We start from the raw sequence: 27,031 nt of genomic DNA on the forward strand, positions 1-27,031 counted from the left end.
TTGTGTGGGACTTCCTGGGAAAGTGAGTGCCCTACAAGGCTTCTGTTTCCTCCGGGCTGGAATGTCGCCGCTGGCTGCCCGGCTGCTGCTGCTGCTGCTGCTGCTGTTTGGGGCTGCTGCAATTCTGCTTTTTTCCTTAGGTCAAACAGGAACTGCTTGTGTCAAATACAAGTTCTGGTTGTGACCACAGTCCAAAGGATGTTTGCTGCTGTTCTCCCTGATTTAAACCTGACAGAAGCTGTTGCTTTTTAATTCTAATTCTCTTGCTGTGTTTTACCTTTGGTTCTAATCTCTGCTACCAGTTCTGCCCGAAACAGCTAAAACTCAGTGTTCAAGTGTTCTCAAATGTGTCATTGATAGAGGTCAGTATTGACTTATTCTTGAGGTTTGTAGTGATGACTATCCTGTAATAAGAAAACAAACAATCAAAAACTAATGCTCCTTATTTGGGACATGGCCATCACAGCCTTCAGATGGGTATTTATACACATACCTGTTTGTGTGCACACACTGCGGAAATAAGAACGGGCTTTGTACTTAGAGGTGGCAGCAACTATATCTGTATATGTTGCTTCAGAAGTAAGCACTGAGTGAATGTATATGGAAGTCCTGGTTCCAGCTGCAGGCTTAAAATCGATTTTCATTTGGCATGCTCACTACATAAGATAGGCAGTTCTTGTAAGGACACGGGGTTTTTTTTTTTTGCCTGAAGGAAACTTTGCTTTGGAAACAAAGGAAGACAGCACTCAGCTGTGGAATACCAGCAGTCCTGTTAAGGACAGCTGGAATTACTGGCTATTTTAAGAAAGAGAATTTGGAGAGTTTTCCTGAAAAGAATTTAAGGATGCCCTTTTCAAGAAGAAGCCTTCCAACTTTTGATTTGTAGCAGCCAAAAGGTACACTCCTCATCCTAAATATTTCTTCTCAACAATAAATAAAAGATTAAAAAACATTGAGGGATCTCAAAGGAGTGCTGAAAAATGTGGACAGTAGAATGAAGTACCTTATTTTGTCTGTCTTTAAGACAGATACATTTGGTTAGTGTTCTGTGAAGGATAGATGGAGAGAGAAATTAGCTGTATTTTCCATCAACTTTACAGTTTCCTAGAACAGTGTAAAGGAAACTGTACTGGTAAATTATGCCCTAAGCTTAAGTCAACAATTTGAAGCTGAAATACTTACTTTCAAACTGCTACTCATATCTTGGAATAATTGTCTTTGGTTTTTAAGTTTGTTGTTTCTGTGAATTTTTCAGTAGTTTTTTAGAGAATTCCTAAGCAAGGACCACACCAGTGCATATAAATAATTTAAAGATATGTTGTAATTTAAAGAAATTAAAGAAAGGTGTTTATGAAGTCATAATCGTCACCATTAAAGTTAACCTTGAGAGACGGTATGGCTATAATTCTATATTGTCTTAACTCATTCTAGTCCTCCAAAAATAAATTGAGCTCTGATTCAGGCATTGGAAAACTTGAAACAATTACATATTATTTTAAAATACTTCAGTCCATTTTGTTGCCATAAAACATAAAAGCAAATCAAATATATTTATCTTATGATTGCATGGTATTATTACAAGGCAGAATCTGTTGTTGTTGTTGTTGTGTTTTTCATCCACTTCCGTCAAAAATCTGTACTTTAAGCAAATATTAAAATTCTAAGGTAAATTGCTCAAAATTTAGCATATTCCAAGATGAAGATTGCCTTATAATTTTAATTCACATCTTGTGTGAAGTGATATAATCTTGAACCATATGTGAACAAATTTTTTCCACATGAATGCTGCCTTTTTTGAAGGACACAGCTGAAATTCTCCCCCCAAACCCCCAGTTAGTTTGAACCTGTCATGGGAAGTAGCAGCACAACGGTTTAATATTTGGCAAGCAACTGAGGACAGGGTTTTGTAATGGAAGGAAGTGGTCAGGCCCATAATTAGTCCAGCTCCACCTCTGAGCACACGGATCTGTTGAATATTAAGATTTTCATAATTTCCCAGCTAGGAAAGGAAGAAGTAATTTCTTTCTTCTCAGTCTTGCTTTATCTTCATACAAGATCAGCATTACACCTGAAGTCCCATATCAAGTTTCACAGAGAGAGAACAAAAACCATTTCATATTAGTATAACATCTTTAAAGAGGTAAGAATAAAAGATGCAGGCACATTTGCTTACAGGTATTTAACTTCAGACATTTGAAAGTATGCTGACGTTCAGAGAGCGTCTGCCTTCTAGAAGTCAGCCTTTGTTAAAGTGCCTTAAGATCAATGCTCAGACTCACTAACTGCTTTTGAAACCTGCATTTAAGGAAAGAAAAGAGACACAGAGACACTGCCAGTAATTGCAAATCCATCTGCAGAGAGCACCAGATAAAAACCCCATCACAGTGATTTTATGGTGACTCCTCAATCCATCCTCACCTTTTTCATATAATGGGATATCCTTTTTCGATTTCTTCTTTATTTAGGTGTCCTTCATTTCCCATTCTTTCCCTCTTCCTGTGTTTGGGAGAAACCGAAACTTTGTGATATTGCAGAAACAACTGTTCTGAAATACAAGGTTGAAGAACCCCAGTTAGTCCATGGTGAGAGGTCACGGCTGGTGCAGGCTTTGGCTGAATGAGCTCGCTGTGTTATCCCCTCATTGAACCACCTAAACGTGGTATTATGTCCGTGTTCAAGCAGGCAGGACTGACACTATTAAACAGTGATTCATGTCCACGGAACTGAGTACAGACCAACTCCTTTGTTACATTCAGCAGTGGGCTGAAAGCATGGTTTGTCTGCTAATCTAAGACTAAGGATCTGATCTTGGATCCTCCAGGAAGGACCCTGCACTACAGAAATACCAGTAACAAGAAGCACTGATTGTGAACTTTTTTGAAGGCTTCTTTTCCTGCCAAATTCTCCTTAGTGCCGAAGTCCTGCTTGTTTTTATCACTAAATCAAGGTGGTTTTCAAGCTCTCCCTATCATGCCTATTATGCCTGTAATGAGTATAGGAGTTGTCATTTGCCTTGTATTGTAGCAATGATGGATTTTATTTAGCAGATATCTTCTAATCCAGCTGATAGATCAGTAGAGTGTAAGAACTGTGATATAATTTAAATAATTATAAACGTGAGGAGAAAGAGCATCACGTAAGTAATGAGTCTAGTCTGCATATCAGTTTCATTACCTTCCTTTACTACATCTCTTCAAAAGCTGTTTTTTTGTAGCTTTGTTTCAGTCAATATCTTTGAGCAATATGAGAGTATCCATACTCACAAGCTAGTGCAAAAGGAGTAAAAATCCCACAAAACCTCTCTTTTATACAAATGATACAGTGAAAATAAAGGTGTCCGATCCTGACATTATCTTGGAGTACAGAAAGAACAAAAAGAATATACAGTAACTGCCAGTAAGCCAGTGAAAGAGTGATTTTAGTGCTGTGTTGTGGCCGTGTGTGGCTGGGTTTGGCCTCTTAGATCCACGCATGCATGTGTGCATGGATGCACACACAAACCTTCTGTCTCTGTCTCTCCATCTCTTCCCTATCCCTCTAAATACCGATCTAGAAAAAAGGAAAAGACCAGCCATCATTCTTTCTATCAAGAAAACATGTCAAAAGTGGTAAACATAAATAACCTTTCTGCTTTGACAGACACAAGGAAGATCAAATGCCTATTGTTCCCTGTCAGACTGCTTTGAAGGAATGACAGAGTAATAAATATACACAATCATTTACCGCCAAACAAGTGGAATTCAAAGGTTGACTGAAAATCGTTACATAAACTACATCCTAAGTACATCTGAGACAAACGTAGCAGGCTTATTCTGCTCCCTATAATATACAAGCATGTGGAAAAAATTGTAACTGGAATATCCAACAGCTTTCAAAATAGATATTTCTAAATTACAGTGCTTAAGCGTTCACATCTCTTTTTTTTGATCTTCACCCAGTGATCAGATTTAAGTCCGCTCTACCTTTAAAATTAACGAGATGGTATTTTAGCAGAAAATGGGTTTCTCTGAGACTGCCAGTTGGCATTACAATTGTCTTGTCTCCCTGTGTGACTGTTGCATCGGAGTACACAGTTAATGGGGCTGGGCAGGAACGCTGCTGCTGGATCTTGTAAGGAATGCTGCAAGTGTGTGTTCTTGCTCGAAGGGAAAGAGTGCAAACTAAAAATTGTGATTTTGCTCTGTAATGAGCATGTCTCGGTATGTATCTGATCCTGCTTGCTTGGGGCTGCTGCCTGGGGCAGATGCTTGCTGTGCTCCTCTGTTCAATTTCACTGATGTAGCCCATGAACTGAGGCTTCACCTCCAGTCCATGGTAGATCTCCATTTACTTCCTAATGGCTGACAATTTCAGGTGTCTGCCTTGGTTTTAGTTTGAGTGATAACACACTTACAGACTGTGTTTGTAATTTTAGTGTGCTTTCAGACATAGTCCTTATTTTTGTTTGGATAAATATTATGGTTATTCTAAAAATCCACACTTCTGAAAAATATTTTGTACCTCTGTAACAAAAACTTGGAAAAGGGGCTAGCAATTACACAAAATGTATTTTTCTTTGGAAGAAAGAATTATTCCATAACAAAATGGAGATGTAGCAATAATTATTCTCTGTTTAAAACCCATGCAGCTGGTTAAATAATACTTCTGTAGCGCACAGAAAATTGCAAGTGACCTCAGCATAGTGTTCTACATACTGTTTTGCCTTCATCCTGTGCCAGCAAAAGATGCTACCTTTAATAACAGTTGGAAGAACTGTATGGCTCATTTAAATTCTACTGGGCTGTTCTGAGTTGTAGCCTGTTTTTCACTGTTAAATTGAAGAAATAATATCACATCATTACGACGCAACCAGGAATAACAAAGAATCCCTGAAACACAAAATGAGAAGCCCTAAATTTTTCCTCTTAGCTTATTTATTTCCATATTTAACCAAGTGTTTAGTTTCACATTTTTGTTCCCTTTTGTTAAATTTGTTTGTAGTCTTGAATTTCAGTCAGCATTCTTACTTACACATTTTTCTGTATGAATTAACCAAGGCTTTTGGAACATTTAAAGTTACTTCAAGATCAAAGGCTGAGATGTGGTATTTGGCATTTTACAAGTCTCATCTTTCCCCAAATCCCCAAATAATACAGCCTTTACAACAGCTGTCCTTGAAGAGCTTGATTTGAAGAATGTTGGTTCAGAAGCCAAAGAAAAGTACCTTTGCACTACTTAATCTGTTACAGACCAACAACAGCTGCTTGTACAAATTCAATACCCTACACGGTCGATAGTAAAATTTATGCCATAAATAAGGTCTTCAAATTTCATTTACATACCTCCATATACCAAGAGTAATAATAAAGGATACAGCAGTTAGCCTAGCCTATAGAAATATTTTTATCCAGCCCATATCCTGCCTTTTTAGAGTGAAATTTTGCCATGGGAAAAGTACAACATGTGTTGTAAAAGCCAAATTGCTACTTTGGACAGAAGGACATTCCCTTTGCCTCTCTTCTATTGACTGAAAATCATCAAAATTAAAACCAGATTGAAAAGATGTGTATTTATGGTTCCTTGTTGACTTACCTTGCTGTTATCAGTGAAATTGACAGCAGATGCCTATGAAAGATACTGGAGACATTTGGAAAAAAAAAAAAGAAAAGCAATAATGAACCTATGGGACCTCATGTAATACTGGGGACTCCAGCATTTTGTCTTGGTCAGTTCTGCTGTTGAACAATGTTGGAGAGAACTGTCAAAAATATACCTGTTTGGTCATTATTGTTTTTAGATTGCACCTTATACAGGAGAATTATACGGTAGGAAGAAGAGGCAGCTGCTTTTTCTGTTTCTCTTTGGAAGGGGTGACTTCAATGTCAAAATTAAGACAGATGAGCTTTTAGCTTTGACAAGTCTTCAGGTCTTGAGGACTTTACTCCATGCTTGGGGTTTTTCTCCTTTCTCTTTAGTCTGTTTAGACAAGTTGGGATCGTCTGCAGGAAAATTGAGTCTTGCTCATGGAGAGAAAATAAGCCCCTAGAAGATGTCATAAAGGAAGACATTAGGTTTCATCTGAGATAGTCAAACTCTGTATTTTCAAAATGTTCGTTAGAATTCTGGAAGAAAGGTACTTGCTAATGATGTGATGTAAATCTGAAGTTTTCTTGTAAGATGGCTTATTTTCTTTTTCCAAGAACTGTTACATATTGGAGACTATTTGCTCTACAGAAAGTTGCCTCTAATTGAAATGGTGTAATCTAATCTAAAGGTCCTTTTTCTCTTATTTCTTCTTTTTTTTTTTTTTTTTTTTTAATTAGATGTCTATAAAACATGCAGCTCTGTGTTTGTGAATGATTGTGTGTCTGTGTGTCATTACCTGATTTATATCTGCTTGTTTTGTCCTTTATTCTTGAACTGCTTTATGTCTGGACTCTGTTTTCACAAACTCTAACTCTTTCTCTTTCGCATCTCCTTCCTGGATTTGCTGCTTCCTTCAGCCTCACCTCAAGGTCAGTATTCACTTTTAAAAGGGTGTTTATAAAACTGTCTATTCAGCTAAACTTGAGATCTTACAGAAGATTGCACATCAAATTACATGATTGCAAAATAAAAGATCAGAGATTTGGTTACGCCTGTGTAGGAGGATGGGTTGAATAGGGTGCATGTTTAGAAGGAAAGAATTTATATCAAACCATTGTAAATCAATGCTGCTGTGCACTGGGAAGAAGGGGAAAGCCTAACCAATGAAATTTTTAAAGGGAAAAAAAATACAGGAACAGGGAGCTGAAGGAAGACAGTTTAAATATTACTGGTTTTATCTGTTACTTTAAGAAGATAAGAGATTGGCATTAGCCATGTTCCCTAATACATACACATGCTGTGGAGTGCAAAAGTAGTTCCTTTGAAATACTAGTCATACAAACTTTAACTGCTGGATCTTTATCATTGCATCTGTGCCTGAAACCTTACAGTGATGTCGCAGAACTACTTCTGGTGCAGTTTGAATGTGCTGTGCTGTCAGAAAGAACTGAGGACTGAGGGTTAAATATAAGTGAATTAGGAGGAGGATGAATTTGTTGAAAACACAAAGTGATAAACCACTGAAGAAAGCCTACCAAGAGACAGTATGTTTTGAGTCTTTCAGCCATGGCTCATTTTTCTGTTTTCATATTTTAAAAGCAGTTGCTAACCATAGGTTTTGGGATTTCAGTAGAGCAGCTCAGAGTAAACATCTATGGCCTAAATAATACAAGTAAGAGTACATTATCTAATGACTCCCATTTGCCTTTGAAAGCTCTGAAACTATGTTGGATTTTAGTCTTTGCTGATAAAGTCTGTTTGGTAGAAAGCATCTGTGACTCCTGGAGAAGGAATGATCATAATTGTTTCAGGCAGTCTTTGCCCAGAAAGCCACTACTTAAAGACTAAAATTCTGAGTTATCAACCAACATCCGACTTTGCTGTTCATGATTAGCACTGAAAAATGTGGTGGTGACTGGAATCCCCCGGTGCTGCGATGCTGCTGACGCCTTTAAATTGTGTCAGCGTCGTGACCTTGGTTTGGCACAGGCATTGCACTTGCGGCCCTGGGTGCGTGTTTTTCTTCCTCCCACAAACTGGAAAAAGGTTGGAAGTTCATCATGTTGTTGTCATCCATCAGTACCTTCCGCATTCAGTGTGTCTTACTGGCGTACTTGTAATTACTGGGGAGAGGAGATCTGGCCTTGAATGACCCCCTTCAGGTCCCAAAAAACACAACTGCCTGGAAGCTTTTTCTGCCCTGTGAGCATTCTCCTCTGAAATAACCACACTGTCTTTTGCTGCATGAGCAGGACTCTGTGGGGCAGTCTGTATTTGCCTGTTGCCACCATGAGTGGAACTTGGTGTGCTTTGCCTGATAAAGTCCTAGATGTTATGGAATCCAGCTGTCAAAGGTGTTTCGACTTTGATCCATATGACTGTAGGGTTTTATCAATACCTGTGCCTATGCTGGAATTAATGATAAGAGGGGAAACAGTTTTAGGGTGCTGTTTGGTTCTGGTCTTTCTAAGACCTGGCTTTCTAAGACCTGTAATTTCTCTTTTCACAAGCAATGTAACCATAACTTTTATTTCTCACATTTAGAGCATATTTTAAAATTTGGCTAGGGAAGATATGGCTGTGATTCGAGGTGTTAGGATTAGGAACTTGGAAGAGTTTTCTGCTAAGATGTTAAAGAGATTGTCCATTCTGTCCTCATAGTTTCTTAGTTGGTTTATTGATTTTTTTTTTGGTATTATTTTTATCAGTTTTTAAAATTATTATGGTTAGTTGCTGAGGTTTTCATTTATTTGTTAAAATAAATCAAGAGCGTAAGGAAATAGGTGGAATGACTGCTCTTGGAACTACAAAATCTCTGCTGGCCAGAAACAAAATAATAAGATTCTCTTCAGGGAAAACAGGAAAATTACAGTGGTTGAAGTACACTAGTTTCTTTCCTAAGCATTTCAGATTTTGCCTAATTACCATTGACTGCAACATATGAAGAAATAGTTGTTCTGTGAAGTTACATTCTACCTTGGAAGCTACTATGGGAGGCATAACTTTATTTTTCTCTGAATGATGTAAAGCAAATTTTTCAGACACCAAAGCAAATGTGTCTCATGGAAAAGAACTGAATATGTAAAAAATGTGTTAGGTATGTCTGTCTTCTAAGAGGAAGAAATACTCTGAATTATTTCTGTTCCCATCAAGAACAGCTTTGCTTACAGTAATCAGTGCAATACCTCTGAATTCTCTGATCTGTCCATTAAGCTTTCGTCGTCTCTCTCCTGTTGACAAACTCAGTGAATCAGAATAGAACCGTGTAATCTGCATCACTGTTGCTGGTGTGACATGGACTTACTGCTCAGAAGTCTTAAGGATCTAGAGTGGATGTCATGCTGATTCATAGTAAATAAAATTGTCTTGGAAAGCATGGGGATTAAAGCAGTTTTCCATAAGAAGTTTTTTTTGCTAAGCGTCTCTGCTGATGACAGCTTCACATAAAGAACTCCCCAATGCTGGCTGAGTTCAAGAGTAGCAAGCCAAATAACACTATACTGATGTCATTACCTGAATCAGTGAAAAAAATTAGAAAAAATACTGTAAAATCATATGGTCCAGTTCTTCTAAGCTGTTCTTCTGAATATGTGTCACGAAAGTCGAGATAAAGATAAAAAGACTGACATCAAGTGCTCTAATGAGCAACTGCATGTTTTTCAAGGGAAGAATGAGCTATATTGATAAAGTAAAAGTCAGATTTCCAGCCTCAAACTAGGTAACAAGCAGCTTAACTGGACAGGAGCTATCCCACAGGAGGCTTGTCTTCCAGTGTTCTGCTTTCTACTGTCAGATTTTCTGTTAGTTTAGATCACATAATTAATTGTACTGTCTGTCATATTTTAAAGCAAGTAATCCAGTTCTTAAAAGAAAGTTTTCTGGATTTTTTGCTATACCAAAGAGAATTTGATGCTCTAGGAAGTAATAATGAAATACTGTAAACCTTATTTCCACAAGCAAAGCGGCTTGGTGATTAGATGAGTACAGGCTGTTGGCATGAATCCAGATAAAAGTCTGCTAAGAGTGTCCATGTAAAATTAAATGTCAGCGTAGCAACTCAAGTGTAGCCTTATAAAATCAAAGTAAAAACAAAATACTAACTCTGAGGGGATTATTTCAGTCCTTTTTCCAGAGTCCTAAATATATATTAAACAGAACATGTCTAACCACCGAAGAAATGTTTAAAATGTCATCCTTCTGTAAGAAAATAGCAGATAATATTGCTTAAAAAGTTCAGCAAGTACAGGAAACTCAGAGTGCTATTCAATAATTCTTTTAAAAAAACCCAAAACAAAACAGCAGAGTACTTGAGTGACAGGCATGTAGTCTGTGGTACCTGTGGGCTTTTCACTGTGCTGGAAATACCTTTGCACACTGACTCATGTGCTGCACCTCCAGGAAGCCGTGGATCTGAGGACTGACAAAGTGCCAGCGCGGTCAGGAGAAATGTCGCTGGAAATGTGGCTGGCTCTTCAGTTTCATACCTTCAGAAGACTCCAGGTCTTCACTCTGCCACAATGTTGGTCATTAACCATGTCAGGAAGTGAAAAAAATTTCAAGTGTGTTGAGTCAGCAGTGGTTTTAGCTTAGCAGAGACAGAAACATTGTCTTCAAAGAAGTTTCCATTTAAATTTCCTTGGCTGTCTCCAAAAAATAGCAATCTGTAGTAGTTGTTTTCTATTAAATATATGTTTCCTGTAATTCTACTTAGAACAAAAATGGCTTTGTGGAATTATTTACACTATAAAGTACTCTTCTTTTAAGAACTGTCTGATCCTTGTGAGTGAGGAGAATTGAGGCGTCTTAGAGATGGTAGTGGGAAAAGGAAGAAATGAAGGCATCAGGCCTGGTTATGAGGGTTGGGTGGTGATAAGGTCACAAAATAGAACTGTGGTTTTTGTTAAAACAAGTCACTGGCATAGCCTTTCAAATTTGCTTTAGGTATAGTGATTATCAGAGCTTTCCCTGTTCCAAGTGGGATCTGTACCTTTTCTTTCAAAAGTCCTCTTTTCTTGCCTCATTTAATTACATCTTAATTAAGCAAAATTATTCACAGCTGTACATCATCTCAGAATTCTCACTTTGCTGCAGTCTCATATGATCTGATTCATTTCCTACTACCTGCTGAAATTAATTTAACTATGTGAAACAATGAATCGTTTTTCTCTTTGTGTTACTCCTTTGTTTTCAGCACATATAGTCACAAAGTATGCAGGTTTCCAGTGGGATTTTGAACTGAGGTAGCATTAGAAAGACAAGTGACATGGCACTAGGGAGAATTTTTGTGTGTCACAGTATGCTGTGAATTTTGAAGAGGTTTGAGTCAAATGCTCTGAGAGAGAAATCCTTCACAATTTTTTCAGATATAACAAAAAGGTGGGCGTTTTACCATATTATTTGAAACATCAAAAGACAAAGTTATTTTTAGAAGACATTTTAAGATGCATCTCTATCGTCCTATATCCCAAAGTTAACAAATTACATAGCATGTCATCGTCAGAAGATTAAATGGAATGATCACTCAAACTTCATGCAACATTAAACATTTTGACTAACCCATATGTGTCACATCACATTTAGTCAAAGGAATAAAATCTGAAGATTATTCTTCCTCTTTAATGGCCAGTTTCTGTGCAAAATTTTATCCCCCCAAGTGGCTAGATTTTTATTTCTGTTAAAATTCTAAAAGCCAGGCAGTGAATGTGTATATCTATGGTAAAATAGTCTTGGTGCAAACAGTTCCATAAGTGACAGCACCACAAGCTTTAACAGCCTTGGACTCAGCAACAGTACAGTAGTTACAGAGAATGCAGTCGGGCAGGACTTCTTAAAAAGTTGCTGAAAAGGATCAGCTCAGTTCCTGCTCTTTTACTCTCAAGGACTCCTTTCAGATCCCTGAACATAATGTAAAGTGTGCAGGAGTGATGCATTACCCCAGGATTGTTAGAGCAAGCTGCAGGTCATTTAAACAAATTAGAAATATGCAGGTTGATGGAATCGGCTCAGATAAACACAAGGTTGCTGAGGGAGCCAGCTGATGTCAAAGCAAGGACTCTTTCTATCATCTTCAAAAGCTTTGCCTGTCAGGGAAGGTTCCCTTTGACTGCCAAACATCACGCCCATCTTCAGGAGGGATGAGAAGGAGGATCTGGGGACTTGCAGGCCAGTCAGTGTAACTTCATGTGTTGGGAAGCTTTTTGAGGTAACTTTTCCTCAAAGTCACCTCCAAGAACCTGAAGGAAAAGAAGGTGATAAGGAACAGCCAGTATTGGATTTACAGGGACAAATCATGCCTGACCAACCTGATTGCCTTCAGTGATGAGATGACTGGCTCAGAGGAGAATCAGCAGTGTTCAATGTCTTTTTAGTGGTGCGGATGATGACACAAAATACACCTCCAAAATTTCTAGAGAAGACAGAGTCAGACTCTTCTCACACATGTTCGGTAAAAGGTTGAGAGGCAACAGACAAAAATTGCTGCTTGTTCAATATAACTCCCATTGAGATAATTGACAGAAAAACAGTGATCAGTTGGGTACTGATACCTTGCCCAGAGAGGCTGAGGAGCCCTCAACACTGAAGGTAATCAAAACTCATCTGAACAAAGCTAGGAGCAACCTGCTCTAACTTGGCCTTGTTTTGAGCAAGGCATTGAACCGGGTGATCCTCAGGCATCCCTCCAAACAGAATTACTCCATTATTCCGACTTTCTATGGTAAGTTAGTATGTATTCTTGGACAAGATCTACAATTTTTGTGTGGTTTTGGTAAGAATTTTTATGTAATAGTGACCTGATAAAACAGGGTGAACAAAAATGGTCTTGTTATTTCATAGCACTGTACAGCTGTAAGAAAAGAAAGAAGAAAAATTGCGGGGGGAAGGGGGGAAGCGGGGTCCATTGCACTTCTACTTCTTACAAATTTCTATATGTGTTCTCAGTTTTTAAACAATTTTGAAAAGAATTTCTGCTTTCTGGAATACAGTATCACTGTGATATAGGTCAGAGTGGTATTAGTAGCTTTGTCTAGTAGTTTACTCAGACATTTTTCTTTCATGATTTCTAATACTGCTCTCGCCTTCTTCCCCATCCCTAAACACAGATACTCTCAAACTTTATTGCTGTTAATAGAATCAGAGAAGATAAAATTGGAAATGCTGTTTCACAAATTCTTTGTATGTTCTCGGTAAGGTTTTCTTGCTGGTGAGAGCTTAGACTGGGACAGTGACCTTTAATCTGACAGGGAGGGAATTCACTGTTTCACCTCCGTAGTTACCAGGTTTGCTCTTATGTCTCATCATTGGGGCTGAAAGAACCATTTTCCATTTGCAGTTTTCACATCCCTTTTTGTCACATCCTTTATCTTGCTCAGGCTCTGGGCAAATAAAATAGAGCATGGTTGACCCTGCATTTTCTTCTCAGCTCACTTGTTGAGACAGCATTTTTCTGCTGTGAGATTTTCAGCTGGCCGGGAAGTTACTCTTCATGTGTTGAGTCTGCGCCAGTGCCTGAACTGGAACCTTTTGTTCTTGTGTTACTTGTGAAGTTCAAGTTCCATTTCTGACCTGCACACAAGGTGTGCCTCAGATGAGGGCATTCGATCGTGATTCAGATGTGCCTTTCACTACTTTACTGATCAGTTGAGAGCATTACTTCACTGGCCACTTAGCTAATATTTGCTGTCCTCATTCCTGTGAAACCAGCTTCCCTAACAGGCCTATGCATCATCTCTGCAAATAATTCCTCATCTTTTGGATGAAAAATACCTTAGATAAGCATAGATATTTATTACAGTCATACAGTTTATAGATTCAGTGAACAGCTATCAGTCGATTAATTTGAAATCATTCTTAATCACTTTACTGTAAAATGAAAACAAAATTTCTTATCCATGAAATCCCAAGTAGATTATTAGAGATATTGCAAGATATAAAAACATGCTTAACATTTTTAGGCTATAATTAAATTAGGAACTCTTTTTTCCCCCCTTTCTCTTCTATGGCTCTCTTCCATTTCATTGTTCTTTCAGGGTGGTGTTTTCAAGTATTCCCTTCTTCTGCATAACATGTTCTTCATCTGTGAACAATAGAGGGCCCTTTCACACTGGTATATGTCTGCTTTTCTAGATAGTCTTCTTGAAGTACCCCAGGCAATTCAGACAGATTTAATCAAGCTCTCAGTAATTTACTTAATTTCTGCTCATCCAGCAGATAGGCTATTCTTCTTAATTAAAAGAAATGGGGTATTTTTACTTCCTTAGAGAACAAAATGTTTCCACTTGTCACTTTCTGTTCATGGCTGAGTAATTAACTCCGATCTCCATGGGGTAAAGTGCCTGCTATCCCTTTAGTGACCAGCATACTCAGTTCAATGTGAAGTGCTTTTACAGGGAACATTCCTATGTATCTATTTACAAGACTGAACAGATTTGATAGAAATTGGGATCAAGCATGTTGGTAGTTTTGGGGTGGCGGTGGGGTTGGAATTACTCAGTTCCAGCATCCTTCCTTAAAGCATTTTGGAATGAACCTTACCATTACAAGTAATGTAATTCTTTTTATACAAAACCAAAAATGAGCAAGAATTGCAAACTCGAGTTGCAAAATGCTCCCTGTGAATGCACAAGAGCTTAGTTTCATCCTAGAAATTACAGCTGCCAGCAAGTAGCAGTTGCCAAGATGGACTGCTCAGGGCCAGCCGTGACAACAAAAGCAAAAGGTGCCAACCCAACAGAAAAGTGAGGCTCCTTTCCTACTAGTTCCTCCTCTCCTGTATTGCTCAGCCCTAAGTTTTTTAGGGTCCTGAGTTGCTCATGCCATGTTTAAAGAAGTCCCACATGCTTGGAACTAAAAGAGAGGTGACCTAATGCAACCTTACCCTACCAGTATCTGTAAGGATAAGGACTCTTACCTTACTTCAGTGGGTGTGCTGTACCTTTGAACATGCATTCTTTCAGGAGCACCAACAATGTGTTCATCCTTGGATCTTTTCCTAAGCTTGCCTGACTCTGTAATAGTCTGAATTTATTTTCACTTTAGTTCCATTAGTCTGCAGTGTTTTAAAACAAGTGTATTCTGAGTTTCCTGATGGTAGGTTTCTTGATTTTGCAGGATGCCCCTGAATTCTCAGGTAATTGTACCAAATTTATTAATGTTCTTAACTTAAAATCTTAAAACTAGATAGATATACACATTCACTTTTCAGTGTGTAATTTTTCACTTCTGTAAATCAATCAGCAGAATATGTTAGCAATTTCACTTAGTAATAAACAGCTTAGAAATGGGTTTTTAAATTACTAACTCCTAGCAATATATGTAAAATACATAAGAGCAAACACATTTTCACTATTGAGGATGTCAGCATATTTTAAAGGATTGATGCCTCAAATCTTTGTGAATTGTCTTTTCTTGTAGCACTTGCTCCTCTTGCTCAATTTTTTTCTTTTTATCATTTACTTTAAGGCTGCCCTGTATGGCAGAAAAATGGGAGAAAGCATTAAATGAAGTTGATAGTAAAAACTTTATTAGGATACTGCAAAATGACACTTTATACTGCAAAAGTGGCCACTGACTTCGAATGTGAAAATAATGGATTTTCCTGTTGTATTTGGAGTAGAACACTTATATAGAACTGCAACATTTAATGCCATTTCTTCTTAAAGGAAATATTTCATGATCATATGTCCCAATTAAGGGGACTGTTCCCCACAGCATAAGCAACAGGGAGAGCTTTTGTAGGCACCATGCAGTGGCATTATACAAAGGTTATTAGAGAAATGCAAATAGCTGTATGTTTTCTCTCCTTAGTTCATGGCATGCCTACTTCCCTTTCTTGTATCTCCTGCTTTCAGCACAGGTTTCCCATTTAAATATGGAATATGCAGATGTGTGCTCAGAGAGTGGGGGCATGGCTTACGGTTTCTGACAGTTTGTTTCCTTTGACTACTTATTTCCATGTTCTTTCTTAATATGCTTGGATCACATGAACAAATGACAGCTGAAATACAGCTGAAGGAGTCTGCTCTCTATTTTTAAGGGCTTCAGACTTCAGACATTATTGTAACTTGGGCAAAAACCCTATACTGTGAACAAAAGCCAAACATTTGGAAGATTATTCTAAAGTTAAATAGAAGGGGTAAACACATACTATTCCCAATTTCAGGAGCAGGTATGAATTCCTAGTTCTTTTTCATGATGGGTATAATCTTCCCCATGTCCATTTTTCTCTCTTTATCATTTTTTTAAATAGATATAAATACCTCTTACTAGTTAGCCAATATCTGTGAGGAAATTCTAATTTTGAGCCATGGTGAGTTTGATTTAAAGCTGCATGGCTTTAAAATTTTTAAATTAGTTTAAAGGGTCTTTACACTGTTAATTTCTTTACACCAGTGTGTACAAGCAGAAAGCAATCAATAAGAAGAAACCCAACACCACCTTCAGAGGGATTTCATTTGATTTCTTGAAAATTCCACAGAGGAAGGATTATGTTGTGTGTTTTCTTCTGCATCTTGGAATAGTTGTTTCTTGAATTAGAGGTAGAGAAATTTTATTTCTAAGTAGGACCGGACTGGAAAGCTCCTGTTGTCTTTCTGTATCTTGTTTTGACCATAGCCTCATTAATATGACTTAGATTTTCAACACTGTTTATGTCTTTCAACCTCCAATGTATGCCTTCATATAAAAAGATAGATTTTTTATAGAAAATATATTCTATTTGTGTTGGTAATATTCTCCTTGACAGCAAAGGCTGTTGTTTGCTGATATTTCCTGATTAGGGAGTGTTCCTCAATTACTTGGAAAATCAGTTCACTGAAGGGAGGCAGAAAATGTCTCAGTGACATCCTGCATCAAGGCAGTGGCCCTGATAGGGAGATCAGCTCAATCAAAATCTTAATTTTGCCTCATTTGCCTCAAGGTCACCAAATAAAAAGTAGTTCAATGGAGTAGTGTAACTGCCTAGATAAAGAATTTATCTTTCTGAGTACACATTCCAAACTAGAGCTAATTTAATTAGCCAAGCTTATGATCTCTGAGGCTATCAGTGAGAGTATATTTCAGATATCTGACACATGGGGCATCTTGTCACTGGAGGGTTTTTTTCCGATGTGTTCCTTCATAACATCTTAAAAATTAAAGTATGTATTCATAATACTCATGGACATACTTGTTCTGTATCAGATCCACATGCTGTGGAATGGTAGAAATCCCTCCTCAAATGCATAAGGCAGTAACCTTGTCCATGGCTTACCAGGGCTGTTAGAGAAACCTCCAGTGAAGAGAGACTCATAAACGTTGCTTTTCAACACTCACTGAGTTCTCCAGAACCCCAGTGGTATTCACTTAACTGGCAGAATATTCCTGGCTGTGTTCTCCTGTGTGCCAGACTGAAAATACAGTGTTACAGCTGTATCAGAGGAGGAGGGACTAAACCATCTGCACTGTTCAGACAGTCTGTGCAGCCCTGTGTGTGGGATATTTATTACAAATAATGCTGCTGTCCCCCATTTGCCAGGCAGTCAAAAGTCTGTAACTAATCATCTCAGTAGGCACTCTTCGTACAAACCCGATGTGGGCTGTCACAGGCAGTGATTCAGAATGTATTTCAGAAGAGGAGATATCTCTTAATAAATGTTTGCTAAGCACCCGAAAGAAATATGCCAGACATGCCGTTCTGAGAGTCTTTGTGGTCTGCATTCGCTACCAGAAATTGGTCTCACCAGTGGATTCCAAAATAGAGCCGTGTCCCTCCCATCTCAGATTCATTCTCATGGTAATGGAGATGCTGTAGCACACATCACAGTTTGATGAGTGTGATAACAGGGCTTTGCAATCAACCCCATCCTTTTGGGTACTTTTCCCAATATAGTCTCTGGGAATGGCCAGCTTTGGATCAGATTTCCTGCAACTTCCTTGCAGCTAACAGAGTAAACACTTTTCAGTTCACATCTGTGTAGAGAATCTTTTAGAAAAATTCGTCTTGAAAACAATTTTGGTTTTAAGTAGATAAGATAAATTATATCAGATTTTTATTTGGGCATCTCAGTGACGTAAAGTCATCCGGTTTTTGGCCCTCAAATGGACAGGTTTACATTATTTCAGAATGGTCCTGATAGCATCACTTCCTTACATCTTTCCCTAAGAGCAAGACTCTGAATGTTCTTGTGCATGTATATCTTCTTATCAGAAATCCTCTTCCACTGAGTTACTACATCCATTGTGCTTTGGTCTTTGTCCTTGGCAACTGCTTGGTTTAATACTTCTTGCTGAAGACTGGATTTTCAGTAATTGTCAGCTTAAATGTGTGAGACATATCTTGATTCTTTAACATATGGTTATCAAGGTGACAGAATAATAATGTTCAACTGTTATCCCAAATTCCTTCAAATTTTTAGAAAGGACTTTTCATAGCTTGTTTACATATGGATAGATGTTTCAAGCTACTCTAGCATGGCTCTTAAATGCTTTGCTTTTAGAATTTTCTTCTCCTTACATTATATTTAATTTTTTGTTTGGTTTCAATGGCTAATTTTTACATTTGATTTTTGTTTTAATTATTGTTTGTATCACGTATTGTTCTAGAAGGAATTAAAAGATTGCTTGCCCGTCTGAACGAAAACAACTGCTCTATTGTGATTGTTTTCTCTTCTGGCTAGTGGGACTGCAGTTAAAAAAGACGTGTTTTCTTATATCACAAAAATACCCTCTGAAACCGCAGTAAAATGCCATTCATAAGGAAGATTTTATTGCTGTTTAGAAAACGCTTTTTTCAGCCAAATGGTGCAGGTCTCTTGAGCAGAGAGTGGCTGGCTGTGTGTGATCTGTTCACAGGGCAGTTGGTTTGTGAGCTGGAGTTAAAGGTAAAGAGAACAGCACCTTTGGGACTTCTTCCCACACTGTTAGGGCCAAATTCAACTAACCCAGCATGTTGCAGGGGGAAGGAATCCACACCAAAGCCTAATCAGCCATTTTATAAATGTCATTTTTGGCTTTGCATCTGTTTGCTCAATTAACAAAAGCAGGAAAAAAAATACAACAGAACAAACTTATTTGTTGAACTACTGAATCCTTTAATTAAGGGCCTTAAAGTATTACTATTTTTCTTAACAAAGGAACACCCATACCACTATGTTACAGGCTTATTTCAGAGTTCACCTGAAGTTTGTATTTTTAATGTTCCTAGTGACAATAAAAACTAAAAGTTGAAAGGCTTTAAGGTTAAAGGTTTCTTTTCTAGTTCAATTGCTGTCAGCTTTCAAAAACAGTTATCAAACCTGACATATAATTAATTTGATATTTAATCTCTGAAGTCTGATTTAAAATTTTACACCAGTTATGAAATTATGGTAATGTATTCATTATTTTCATCACAGAACTTGCTTCCTAGGAATAGGTGCTGAGAATTTAAGTAGTTGGGAAGCTGCACATTAATTTTATTAGTCTTTTATTTAGCTGCACATTAGCTAGACGAATAGATGAAAAGGATTTTATCTACAAAACTGTAATAAGAGATTAATGAAAACATGAGGTGCTATAGATGTTTACCAGAAGTGTTTAGAGTGTCTTCTTGTACTTGGCCCTGTCTGAAAGCAAACCTGTAGTTTGCTTAATTTGATGTGGACTTGTTGCACTAAAACAAAGACACTTTGTTTAACCTCTGCTTATAATCCCTCAATTTTAGCCAGTTGGTTGAGGAAATTTTTCTTTACTTGCTTTTTTTTTTGAGAATACCAAGACAGCAGCATTTGACTTCGCCACTGTATGTAGCTGGGCTACTGTCTCGTGACTGGAGAGCACCCTGGTTATTTCTGGTGTTGGTTTTTTTATTCCCTCATGAAACATTCCATGTAGCATTAATAACTTGTGCCACCAGTAAATTTAATCTGTTGCTAATGAGTCAGGTGATGTGTTTCTGTTCTGAGGTGTTTCTAAATTATAGGAGGGTTTGGATAGCATTTTTTTATTACATTGAGTTTCTAGATTCATATGGTGTGTGCTCCCCTATCTCTTATCTTCCCATCAGCTGTTTCTGGAAGAACACCTTAGTGTTGTTTTAGCTACAGGGAGAGGTGTGTTAGCTGATGGGCTGATTGCATCAGGAAATGTGCATTGATATCATGCAAATAATTGTTACCACTGAAGAAAGAGTGATCCGCTTGAAGTCTTGACTTTAACACCTCTTGATTCAGACACTCTTGGGCTCCTGTTCCTAAAATTTGGGGCAAGCTAGTTTCCCACAGCCTTCATCCTTTGCCTCCTCCAGTGCTGACCTGAACACACGCTTTGTTTTTAGAAATCAAAGTTTCCTAGCCTCAGGAAATGAAGTCCACCCCCCATCTCTTAAAGCCACCATGGGACGATTTGACTCGCATGCAGCAGCAGTTAAATTTTCAGGATCTGTTAATATTTTCATTGGCATTCCTTACCTTGTCATATAAGTGGTGCAGAACAGCAAGGAACAGTGTAACAAAATGATGAGAGGTTTTGGGAGGCGTTCACAGGCACAAGAGGTAGTTGAGTGCTGTGCAGTTGAACAAGAACGGTTTAAGTGTGGTGATTTGTCTTTTAGCTTGGATGCAATGTGCAACAGAGGTGGTAATATTAAACCAAGTTTGTGAAGCATAGTGCAATTATTGTTTCTTTTAGTTAGGAATTTAATGCACCATTTTTGATCTTGTTATCATGTTGAAGGGCAGTGACAAACCAGTTGAGAAGCTGGAACTGCTACATACAGCCAAACAAAGCAAAGGAAAAGGCCCAGATAACACTTCCAGTTCTTAAAAAAAACCCTGACCCAGTCATACTAAATTCTGTGTAGATCTTCAGCAGTGTGTAATTCCCCTGATCCTAATTTTTGAATGCATTAGATGAAGAACTCTGTTCAACCTTTGGCAACTTTCCTTTGACTGTCAATCACACACCCGGCTGTGGTGATGGGGCTGTGTGATGTGGTCAGTCCTGTTTCCTTCATTGCTTATTTATCTTCCTATCATCACTTTCTTTTTCTTTAGGTTAAGCAGTTGAGCTTTCCAAACACTGCCATTATTCTCCATGATGTGGTGACTAACCCTAACTAAGGTGAAGTGAGTTTTGAGCAACTAAAAGCCAAATCAAAACCTTTCAGAACAGGCTTTTTTCTTATTTTTAAAACAAAGTAGCATTTTTGGGAAGACGTTTTCCTCGCTTTCCTTCTGCTATGTGCCACAGATGTAAATAATTTTCTTTGTGTACCAAAACTACAAAAAAACCCCAAACAAAACAAAAAACCCCAGACAACACAGCTATGTTACTGTCTTCATGATCTTTTAAATTCAGATGTTATGGTTAAGGATATGGCCAGCTAAAATATTTTGTGGGTGCAGACCTTAAAAATAAAGAAGTGACAAAGGAAATTTTGGGGTAAATGTCCTAAGTTGGACACTTCTCTGTGTCTCTCAGGACTACAAAACGCTTGGATATCTTAGGCAATGATAGCACCATCCTCAAGGAGGGCAGTGGAGGGTAGGTGCTGATCTATCTCTGGGGACCAGTGATAGGACGTGAGGAAAAGGAATGAAGTTGCATCAGAGCAATTTCAGATTGGACATTAGGAACAGGCTCCTCCCCATGAGGGCACTGGAACAGAGAAGTGGTCACAGCTCCAAGCCTGACAGAGTTGAAGGCGTGTCTGGACAATGCTCTCAGTCATATGGTTTAGTTTTAGGTAGTCCTGCAACAAGCAGGGAGTTGGACTCGATGATCCTAATGGGTCCCTGCCAACTTGAAATATTCTATAATTCTATACTATACATTGTAGAATCTAGTATTTCATAACACAAGGTACATTGGCAATTCCAAACTAAGCAACATATTAGTTCGTTGCGTCCAGTTTTCCATGCAGGTTTTTTCAGTCATGTTGACTATTTTATCAGTTTAACTCATGTTGAGAAGCAAAGTGTTCTTTAACACATCAGAAGTTCATCTGTCCATCAGGATTAGTAGCTGCAGCAACAGTGGAGTGTCCTGTGGGTGGTGGTAATGCTACAGCAATGAAGGCTCGAGCTCAGCAATCCTTCTGACATGGCTGACAGACACACAGGAAATATTTCTGAGTGCCTAAGTCAGATGAGTAAAGCAGGCTGTTTCTATAGCAGTGTACAAGATCTGCATGTTTGTTCCTAGTGTGTGATTCATTGTGTGAAATACAGCATGTGTGTGTACTTTATATTGCAGGGAAGCTTTTGTGGTGGTTCAAAAGCATTCTAAATGTTTACTTAACCCGGATTATTCTAAAAACACTGTTGTGTGTTAGCCACGTAGATGTGAAGGAAAAGTACGTTAAAATATATCATCAAAATTCACATTAACTTATTCATATTTTCAGTTAACATTTTAGCAGCTTCTATTTTACAAGAATAACATCTGAAGTTATGTCAGAAAAGATAACGAGATGCAGATAATAGCTTGCATTACATTAGTGTGTAGCATGAAAATCCATACGAGGAGAGAATTAGCAGCTGTATGTATGCTGATGTGCATTACAGTAACAGATAATGAGATTAGTGTCAAAATGAAAAAAGTATTGACATTAGTACCAAAAAAAAAATTCATAAAAGCCTTAATAAATAAAAGGGCCTATGTAGCAGTTGGTCTCCTGAGGGAGGAAAAATCTTCCCAAAGACTGATGGGTAGCAAAGTGCCTTGCCACTTTTCAGGAATGCCTGATGGTCCACTGGTCTTCTATTGTTTCTATTTGTCTTCCTGTTTTGAAATAATTCTAAAATGTGAAATCTTCTAGTTTGGAATTTTTTATTGCTTATTGTGATTGTTTGACTTTAGTCTCCCCATGATGTTGGGCTATATTTCAGCACTGGAAATTCAACAATTTCACAGAGAAGTGGAAAGGTCTGGCTTTTTTAAAGTGATGCAGCTTTGTTTCCTTAAAGAAAGAGTAAAGCCATAGATATTTCAGGTTTCGGTCTCCTGATTAGGAAATCTTAGGGGATTTTTTCATCAGGCACATGGCTTAAATTGGGCACCCAAAATCAAAGGATGTGAAATGATTAATTCTGAAAATCTTGGCCTGTCTTTAGTTGAAAGACTTTGGGGTTTATATTTTTAAATTCGAAGCCTGAATTTGATTCTACTTCCTTTTATCTAATATATTCCACTGTAACAGTACTTGATGTGACATACCGTGAAATGGAGAAAAATTTGAAATAATGGAAGAGAATTTTCACTTTTGAGGGCAAAATATTTTAGGAGCTGGGCCTCAAAAAAAGATGGTTATCTTAAAATTGCTATTAAAAGTGCAAAAGAAATTGTTATTTCCAAAATAAGTGGGATTTTTCACTGTAATTCAACATAAACATTCTCATTAGATTTTTCTTCTTTTATATATGACTATAACATTTTTTATTATTTGATTCGAGGTGACGGTGAGAATAAACATCTTCTGGGATGAGGTACTTTTTCTTTTGTTAGTTTTGTTGTTTCTGCTGGTTCCAGTTGGTCTCTTATTTAAAGCTTTATCTCACTGAACGTGAACTGGCTCTCCAGCTTTTTTTAGTATCACCAGAATTCTTTCTCTCTTTGTAGTTCCGTCTTGCAAAGATGTTTGTGTAGGAATGTGTGCTTATGGTAATGTTTAATGCACTGTATCTCTCAGAAGTTCATTAGCTCTTTATTTTATGGTGAGAATCCCACATGCACGTTGCAAATTGGTATTTGGTCAGTTGCTATATGTGCAAACAGTAGTGCTTTCTAGAAAACATTCATAAACCTCTAAGCTTTTGCCATCATTGTCCATAATTCATTCTTTTTTTACCATCTTTAATCTTGTGGAGGTTTTTTCAGTTTCAGTAAAAATTCTCTTAGAGATTAAGGATTTCTTTAAAACTTTAGTGCCCCTTTGATAGGGATATATGCTCTATATATGTGCAGTTGCATTCAAGACAGTTTTAAGAACATTAAGCTTACAAAATGAAGCTGAGGAGGGAGGGAGGGAGTTGCAGAGCTTTGTTTCTTTCTTTCTGTTTCTTCCTTCCTAATTAGCTTCCTCGTGCAGATATATTATGAAAACTTTTCCTCTTGACTGTCTCCTCATAAAATGTTTCAGTTGCAGCATGCTCACTTAAGACACATACTTACTGTATTTTATTTTATTGTTCCAGTCGAGTATGTGGGCCAATTCTGCACACATTGTGCAGTGGTGGTGTGAAGATGAAGTTGTTCTGTGACAATCATCAGTAGTATTGCAGTGTTTAAAATAGCAACAGAACTGTGAGTGAATGTCTTACTGAGCAGTGAATGTCTTACTACTGAGCAGTGAATATTAAGCAAGCTTTTGAGGTCTCTTGATATTAAAAATATGAGTATGTATTTAAATATTTTTAAAGATTATTTGCATCTATAAAAGATGATTCTCTGACTGGCTTTGAAAACTGAAAGTTATCTGGCAGAGAAGGAAGAGCATTCTTTACTGAACCACAGTATGACGTCTTCAGAGTTTCACAGAACTTTCATGGTGCAAACATTAAAGGTCTGTGGAGTTGTATATGCTGAACCTTTTACATGATTATCTGCATGTGGTTGTGTAAAAGTGAGAATTTTCATTTGGTACCACAGACATTGAGATGAGATGTGTTTTTATGTATCAAATGACTCCAAGTCTTTTTGGTTTTATAGATTTGGAGTTTCGTGTGACCTCAGTTTTACAGAATTAAACAGTTGGGGAAATTGTAGTTAATGCCAAAGATAACTATATCATTTCAAAGGTTTATGGCCCAACTTTTGTTCCTTTTTGACATCAAGGATATGGAGGGATAGTTGTGTCTTGCAGATTGATCTCAGTATTACAAGCACTAGGTAATTTCCAGACTTCCATCTTTTAACTTCAGTAAAGCTTCTCTTTGTCTCAAAACATCTACCTAATATATTAGAATGTAATTTATTTTGGTTCAGACATGAGAAGGGGGTTGTCAATAGCCCATATCCTTATAATTACTCCTTTTATTGGAACTGCATATTTTGTTTGAAAACATTTTGGACCATGCAGGAGATTACCTATTTCTGACATATTTTGATGAGGGTTGTGGCTTTATTAACATTGTTGTCCTTATCCAACTAGTACGTTATAGCAATAAAGATCAGTTTCCCAATATGTGAATCTAGCTTTGCAAGTTTATAAAAAAATACTTAATTCCTCTAATTTTGATTTAAAATCTGAGTAAAAATTCTCATATGGAATTGAATGTGTTGGGCTGACATATTTTCATTTTCTGCCTTGACTTAGCTGTACTTTCTGTGTTTATTTTATTGGACAGATAGAACCATGTATCGTACAAGCTGAGTTGGTGCCAACATAATATTTCCAATAAGTTGTTTAATTACTGAGCAAGTCTGCTTTCAAACTGGGCAGTGCGCCCACTGCCAGTGTGCAGCACTGGGTTAGAATAACTCAACAATTATACTGGTTGTGTTTGAAAAGCATCCTGACTCAAATCAGCTGTAACTCTTGGACAGGGTAGTTAAGTATGCCAATAATTTTTTAACATCATCAGAAAAGGACTTTCCTTCTTTATTGGTCTCCAGAGGCCATCAGCACTTTTTCACCCTAATAGTTTGTTTTAGCACCAAGGAAAATTCGCTGTCTTCGCAATTTTCCCAGCCTTGGTTGGCTTACATTGGAAAAGGCAGAGCTCAGAGCTGAGCCTGCGTATTTTTGGAGGAACTCAAAACACTGACTGGTCATATGCCACATAATTTCAACATAAATATATCACAAAGAGATATGTTCTTGATCATGCTTTTGTTATGAGTTCTGAAGAAAATATTAAAGAAGGGTTGTTTGTGATCTGTTGTAAAAGTGTTTCTGAAATACAGAAGAGACATTCTTCCCTGTCTGTGTGGATAACATACCAGATCTGAAGCTGGTATATCATTCTGTTGTCTAAACAGTAAATTGAAGAGCCGTCTCTACTACTTGCATGATGTTTTGGGGAAATCTTGCAACCAAAGAATCTGTCTTTTATTCCAAAATCCAAATTCCAGATATAATTATGGAGAAAAGGGCTGAGGAAGCAAAGCTAGCCTGTTTTGTTTTGATTGGACTAAAAGTTTAGACTCAAGCTCTCTGTGGTCAGGAGGCTGAGATTAAAGAGTCTGTAATTAGATTCAATACTCCATGTGTCTTAATGCCCTGAAAGGCCAAACCCTTCTCTGCAGGCAGTGGTAGCTGCCAGGATCATCAAAAATAGTCCATAGATGCAAGTGAAAAGGAAATTATGCACGCTTTCTGAAACAGTTTGTTCTTACTTGTTGTGTCTTGCTTCTGTAAAAAGAAAGGATAGGAAATCCCTCAAAATATCAAGAAAACAGGTAGATCTTGAGGTTGAAAAGGAAGTGTTTTACTTCTGAAAACAGATTGCCTAATTCTTGTAGGTAATCCTCTAGGTTCAAGTCATAGTTTTGCTTCTCCTGTTTTCCTCATATTAGATACAGTGTTACCCAAAGCAAAAGGTTATTAGATGTGTGTGGTTTTATGTGTTCACGTGTATGTGTGTGTGTGAACAGAGAAGAGTTTTCTTCTCCAGTCAGAAGAGGACAGGTGCATCTTTTGATTTATAGTTTATGCCAAATAAAAATGAATGCTTTTGTTTCAGAAATTTCCTCGTTTATGTTAACCGTAATGAGCAAAATGAAGCATCCTTTTAGCTGAATTAACACTTGAGGGCAATGCTTGAGGATGAGTTTGGTGCTGGTGACCTTCTGCAAAGGAAGGGGTGGCACTCCACTGTTCCCTGGCCCAGCTGCCCAGCGCCGGGGCTGACGGGAAGTGGCTCCGGACCGCGCTCTGAGCGCTCTTCTTTTTTGCAGGCAAGTTAAAGATCAAAATAAGAAAGTAGCAAATCTGAAGCACAAAGAGCAAGTGGAGAAAAAGAAGAGTGCGCAGATGCTGGAGGAGGCCAGGAGACGAGAGGATAACCTTAATGACAGCTCCCAACAGCTTCAGGTAAGCTGGGAATTGAATTAATGCAATTAGGACAATCAGGCAGGCTTATCTGCCTGGCTCTCTGCTCTACCTCCTGATCTGTTTTCATAGCTGTTACCCAAGAAATTTGTTACTGATTGTTTAAAAGGACACATCTATCCTACAGCACTTCAGAGAAAGCAGTCTCTCTCAACTGCCTTCATATCTTACTCAATTTCCATAAGAGGAAAAAATACTTTTAACTGCCAACTTGGTTATGAAGTGCATCGTTGAAATAATTGTATCAATTCTGTATTGAGATTGGTGTGACATTTCTTTCTTCTCTGCTCTTCTAACAGACTTTTTCTTTAGCTGTTTTGTGTATTTTCCCAGCTGGTTTTACCTTACACTGGTGTCTTTTCTTCAGTAAATGAAAGATAACCAAGTAAGTATTCTTAGAGTCAGCTGGAATTGTTGTGGGGTAACTGCAGGACCATGCTTTCTATGTGTAGTCATTCC

The 27,031-nt window shown here is 37.8% G+C and overlaps 1 protein-coding gene across 12 annotated transcripts in view; it reads left to right on the plus strand.

The window, feature by feature from the left end:
• The window catches only part of ERC1 (ELKS/RAB6-interacting/CAST family member 1), a 281,550-nt gene that overhangs the window by 120,086 nt on the left and 134,433 nt on the right, over positions 1–27,031 (plus strand). For 9 of the 12 annotated variants that reach the window (XM_042050358.1, XM_042050357.1, XM_042050360.1 and 6 more), the window contains 2 exons: positions 6,483–6,494; positions 26,419–26,554. In XM_042050358.1, the coding sequence (XP_041906292.1) occupies positions 6,483–6,494; positions 26,419–26,554 (148 nt within the window). The remainder of the gene's footprint in view (positions 1–6,482; positions 6,495–26,418; positions 26,555–27,031) is intronic. The other 3 variants (XM_042050351.1, XM_042050353.1, XM_042050356.1) reach the window with 1 other exon arrangement.

This window comes from Corvus kubaryi, unplaced genomic scaffold (genome assembly GCF_017639235.1).
Source record: "Corvus kubaryi isolate FWS band 111438036 unplaced genomic scaffold, C.kubaryi_AGA036_p1.0 72, whole genome shotgun sequence".
Classification (NCBI taxonomy): Eukaryota; Metazoa; Chordata; class Aves; order Passeriformes; family Corvidae; genus Corvus; species Corvus kubaryi.